This window comes from Alligator mississippiensis, chromosome 8 (genome assembly GCF_030867095.1).
Source record: "Alligator mississippiensis isolate rAllMis1 chromosome 8, rAllMis1, whole genome shotgun sequence".
NCBI lineage: Eukaryota > Metazoa > Chordata > Crocodylia > Alligatoridae > Alligator > Alligator mississippiensis.
The window spans coordinates 11,494,133-11,499,610 of NC_081831.1; the positions used below are offsets into that span (position 1 = coordinate 11,494,133).

Sequence of the window (5,478 nt, forward strand, 5' to 3'; positions counted from 1 at the left end):
GTGCACAAGTCACGTGATGGTCATAAATACCCCTGGCTCAAACCCTTGCACTGCCTCATTTGCACCAAGGACTTGAACATCAGTCTCCTACATCCTGAGTGAGTGCCCGAGCCCTTGAGCTATGGCTGTTCTCAGGTACGTGTTGGTAGGGTGGAGGCAGCTGAACGCAGTACAAAAAAGAAAGCGCTGAAGAACTTGCAATCCATACAGTGGTTTTATATTTTTTTTATTTAGAGTCAGAGGACTTTTAAAAAGTTCCTACCTTCTGCATGTCTCCATATTAATCATAATATAAAATAAAACAAATGAAAAGAAATATCAAAGAAATGCCTCCACAATCCTGGGAAGGGACGTGACCCATTCCGAAAGATATATTTACTTGCATGTATGTTGTTCGTCTGCCAGACGGATCGACAGGCTCTCTGCCGAATCCCTGCGGGGATGCAATCCGTGGTGGACAAGCGAGCCAAAGTTGGGACTCAAGTTGTGCGGAAGCCTTGCTGTGTCTGACGAGAAACTGCTTTGAAAACATGTCTTCTTTTTGAGAGGGACAGTCTTTCCTAGCACCTCTAGCCACTGGTTGCAGCCCTGGATGCACAAATGCCAGCAATGGTCCCAGCTGCCCACCGAAGCCTGGATTTGATGCTTTCAGCAGATGAAGGGTATTTTGACCGAGGTGAGAATGACTTCTAGGGTTCCGGGTCCCTCTTGGAGAAGGCTTAGCCAGGAGCTCCTACTTGTTCCTGAGGTGCCTGCGGTGATTGTGGGGATGGTATGGACAGCCCCGTGTCCCTTCATCGCTGTGGTAGCCCCTGTGGCTTCTGTGGGGCCTGAGCCTGCTGTGTATTCGGTTTGGTGCTCTCGCCGCCTTGTCCCTGGACAAAGTGTTGCTTCCTCTTCTGCGGGCACAGGGCTTCCCTGGTCCAACCAGCTGTTATCCGCAGGAAATGGGGTTTATAGCACAACTGAGTATTAAGGAGTCAGGCCCCAGAGGACGGTAAGCAGGGACAGATGCAGGCTGATAGCCTGCCCCAGATCCTGATGATGTAGAGGGTAAAAAGGACTGAGAGGACAGAGGGTTAAAAGGGCCCAGGAAACACATTCAATGTAGGATGAGCCAAACTCCAAATGCAACTCAGGTGCCATTCCCACAAGGGTGTTGCGTGATTGGCTCTTTTCCCCTCGCTTTTATCCTGCAAACTGATCTCACCTTTGAGGCAAGGACAAATCCCCTTCCTTGAGAAACATCTGGATCAACTCACTTGTGGGCAGTCCTGAGTGGTGTGTGGCTTTCCTCGTCTGCAGGCTCCAAAAGGCTCTGTTCTTCCTTTTTCTGTCCCTGGGTCTGGCTTCAGTCTGCTTCACTGATCTTACTCTGGATTCACATCAGTGGACACAGGAGGGGACTCAGGCCCAGTCTGCAGGGGCTGGTGCAGGACACGAGGCTGGGGGTGCCCCTTTCTTCTGCTGGTGCCTCTCAGTTCAGAGGCTGGGAAAGAGGCAGGTTCTGAGCTGCAAGGAAGAGGCAGAAACCATCTGTGAGTGGGTGGGAAACACTGGAGGCTAGTGGCTTTTTTGTTCATACACAAAGGTGCCTTTCCTCTGTGGTCAGCCATAGAGGCCTTGGCCATATCATGGCCTATCCAGTGCAACACTGGAGCCCCCAGGGGCTGCATTGTGGTTGAGCACGTAGGAGGGATCTGGACCGTGTCTCCCTCCAACACAGGTGGGGTCCAGGGCTGGGCAGTGCATGGGGCACTGACTTCACTTCCCCTGTGGCACTGAAGACCAGCCAAGGACTTGCACTACGTTGGGCAGGGATTACTCCATCCTCACCATGGGGAAAACGGAAAGGACATAAGGCCTCGGGCAGGCCAGTGACCTTCCCAGGGTGCTTCTTGGCAACGTAGCACTTTGCTACCCCTTGCTCAATGCTCCCAGAGCAACTGTGCCTGAGCCCTTGGAGACCAGAACCGGGCATTGGAGGGTGCGAATGCTGGATGCTCTCACCAGGTCTGCTGTGCACTGTGCTTGTGGACCTCCTCCTGGCGCGCACAGCCACGCAGATTGCCGCAGAGATCAGACCCAGGAGGAACAGGGCGGGGAGGAAGATCACGGCCAGGATGTAAATGTGGGTCTGCTGTTCTCTGCACAGATATAAAATGCAATGGAGACTGCAAAGCCTGTCAATATAGCTCACCTCCTCCAATCAGCATCACTTGGCTGTTGTGTATCTGTAGGAGCACAAGGGCTCAGCCTCCACCCCAGCTACATACCCCAAACCTACTAAGGGGGTTCAGCCCCACACTTACGGTGTCACCAGACCCAAAGAGCTTGTGTCCAACAGGTCCATGCAAATAGTTTTCCCCTTGTTTTAGATCTGGATCCAGCCTGTCTCACCCTGCAGGCTCTTGCTGCTAAAGGTTGTACTAGTTTTCCCATGTGATGTGTGCTAGAAGACAGGATTCTTTGTGCTGCTCTGGGGAAGGGGCCTGAGAAAGGAGAGGGATTCTCCTTTTTCTAAGTTGGCCACAGGCATCGTCATGTCCTGTGGACCCCTCCTCACCCTCAAGGAGATACCCAGGGATGTTTCTAGCTAAGCCTGGAATAGGAGCCCTTTCTGACAGGTGCCAGTAGGAACAGCTGAGATGCTCTGGAAGCAAAACAGGGTGTGAAGGTCTCTGCCCAGCTATGGGCTGCAGCGGGCAGATCCCACAGACCCACTGGAACTTAATCCCTGCAACATACTGGTCCTGAATGCTCTTGCCGTTGTCGTCCATGGGGCTCGATGCAGACGGCCTGGATGCATCTTCATCAGTCACCGTCCATGTGAAAGCAGAAGCCTCTGGCTGCTCTGTTGATTTTCCCATCTTTACAGCCGCATTTGAAGGAGGAGCTGGAAACAGGAAGAGAGACTCAGCCCCGCTGACACCAGCCCCTGCCCCTGAACTCCATGTGTCTATCCCAGAGCCTTCCCAAATTAGTCCCAGCCTACATCAGAGCCCCAGCTTTGCTTTGGGGTCGATGCCTCCTTGCAGCATTGTGGGATGGATTTTTCCTGCTCATAAGCACTAAAACCTTTATACCAGTGCTTGGAGTGGTGGGAGGCTGTGCCTAGATGTGGAGTAGTGTCACCCAGGACAAAGCATAAGGCAAGCTGTCACTGAGCTGTCCCATGGGCACCCTTGTTAGCTTGGCCAACACCACTCACTCCCTACCTGGAGCGACTTAGTGATACAAATCACCTCCTTTGTTTTTACATCCCCTGTGACACTTTAATTACAGATTAAGTTGTAATAAAAGGGGGAGCAATCTGTAACTCATAGTCTCTGTTCTAGCGAAGTCTGATAAAAGAGGGACTATCAAACTGTTGCCTCAAGCCACAAAATGCCAGGACATCAGTTGTTCAGGATAGCACAGCTTTTAGCCTGCGTGTTTGGGGAATGAATTAGTCATAGTGACTGAAATGGCTTTCAACACATCTCAACCATTTGGTGTCTGACCGAGAGTGATAACTATTATCTCCCCAGAGACCTCAACACATCAGCAGCAAAATAAAATTGCAAAGGAAACAGGCAAATCACTCCTAGATTGCTTTGCAGTGCACACAAATCTCGGGAATGAAAAGCAAGGCTGGAGAAGATGAGGGTTATTTGGAGTTGACCTCCCCTACTCGACCATCAGTCTCTGCCCAACTTGCCCCAGCTGCGTCTGCAGTAGATTCCCACCCCTTGCCTTTGCCTGGGAGGGAGGTACCTGGAGACACGATCACTTCCACAGAGTCTCTGGGATGGGGCAGCCCAGTCCTTGCCACCCCACATAGGTAGATCCCAGTGTCTGCCTGGGTCAGGTTCTCCAGGATCACCGTGAACATGTGCTGAATGTGGTTGTCCAGGATGGAGACTTGGCCCCAGTGCATCTTGGCCTCTGTCCCATTGGTCTCCAGGATCTGACTGAGGATGCACAGCATGACTTTGCGTCTGCACCAGAATTTCGGATACTCTTCGTAGCCTTCCTTATAGTGGCATGGCACAGACACCGACCCGCCTTCTGGACCATGCACTGTGCCAGGGCCTCTTACTGCCCAGCAGCCTGGTGGAGACAGAGATGATGAAAGCTTTTTTTTGGACAGCACTGGCTCACCCCCAGCACCTGGGAAAAGTGGAGCAGAGGCTGAAGCCTTTGGAAAGGGTGGGTGGAAGTGGAGAACCAGAGACCAGAAGTGGGAAAATTGGGCAGAGCTGGCATGCCTCCCCGCTGGACTTGTGTCACTTCAGCTAGACAAGGGAACGCAGCCGGCAGAGAGCAGTGTTGTCAGCCAGCTTCTCAGCACTAAGCTGAAGTAAATGGCTTTGTTTCTCTCTCCTTCCCCACTCCTCTTAGATGGACTAGCACACATTTCACTGCTGACTGCAGATAACAGGACAGCTGTTGTTTAATACAGATTGTTCATATCTAGCTTTTCCTGCCTTAATGCCAAGGCGGTTTTCCCCACATGTGGTTGAGTTTTCCTTGACCCCGCTAAATCAAGATGAATAATCATCTCTGCACTGGATCTGCCGGACTTGGCTCCCAAAATATTCCAGGTTCAAAGTCAGGTTCCAGATCACCAGATTTTGCTAAATAATAATTTCCTTGGCTCTACCTTTGCCTTAGCTGAAGCCTTGGGGACACCCTTGGATCACATCTCCAGACTTTTTTGCACAACCAGAAGCACTAACAATGTAATCTCACTAGATTTGAGGCTGGGATTCTCACAGAATCCCCTGAAAACACCAGCTACAGTCCTCCTCAAGGTTTGCTTTCATGCCCTTGGTGGAAGCAAGGGTTTGTGAAGCAATGGGGTTGTACAGAGCCACAGCGCACGGCCGCCTAGCACTGGTGAAGTGCACGAGCCACATGAAGAAGCAACAGCCTTTGAAGCAGAAGCCACAACAAACGCCTGGGCAAATGGTCTTTAATTCAGAACCTGCTGTGAATTAATATGGGGATTACCTGGATGTGAAAGAAAGCTGGTGTGCACTGTCTCTCCTAACCAAAAAGTTACAGTAGTTGACAACACCTCATTGCCAACGACAGGCACCTCCCGTGGTGCAAGCAGCAATCCAGCCCTGAACTCTTTTAACGGTTCTGCACAGCTCGGAGACGCCATCTCTTGTGCAAACTATAACTGTCTTATGAGATTACTTAGGGTTTTCCTGTTTCAATAGGGAAGCCAGCAGAGCTGGTAGCCTGTGCTGGACCAGCTATTTTAGAGAATCTCCAGTGATTCAAAGCATCCATGTGGTACTCACCTACGAAAAGAAACCAGACTGAAATGGGGGATGTCCACATGGTCCTACTTTCCTTTGCAGGTCACTGTTTCGCTGGGAAACTCTGGCTTCTCTGGGATCTGCAAGAGACCCTCGGCTTTCTACAGCAGCTGCAAGTCCTGAGGCTCACTGACCAGTTCCTCAAGCTGGGGCTTTGGGACGGCTC

General features: G+C 51.4%; 1 protein-coding gene across 1 annotated transcript; it reads right to left on the reverse strand.

Moving 5' to 3' along the window:
- Positions 1–218: 218 nt before the first annotated feature.
- On the reverse strand, positions 219–5,478 carry LOC109284791 (CMRF35-like molecule 7). Its single transcript, XM_019494200.2, has 5 exons — positions 5,295–5,478; positions 3,757–4,092; positions 2,749–2,896; positions 2,011–2,147; positions 219–1,512 (listed from the first exon to the last, which is right to left on the reverse strand). The coding sequence occupies exons 1-5, from the start codon at positions 5,332–5,334 to the stop codon at positions 1,478–1,480; spliced, it is 696 nt and encodes a 231-aa protein (XP_019349745.1). The 5' UTR covers positions 5,335–5,478; the 3' UTR covers positions 219–1,477.

Coding starts and splice junctions, on each gene's coding strand:
- LOC109284791 (XM_019494200.2), bottom strand. CDS start 5,334: ATGTGGACATCCCCCATTTCAGTCTGGTTTCTTTTCGTAG. Junction 4,093..5,294: donor AGTCTGGTTTCTTTTCGTAG/GTGAGTACCACA, acceptor TGTCTCCACCAG/GCTGCTGGGCAGTAAGAGGC. Junction 2,148..2,748: donor GGCAAGAGCATTCAGGACCA/GTATGTTGCAGG, acceptor ATATCTGTGCAG/AGAACAGCAGACCCACATTT.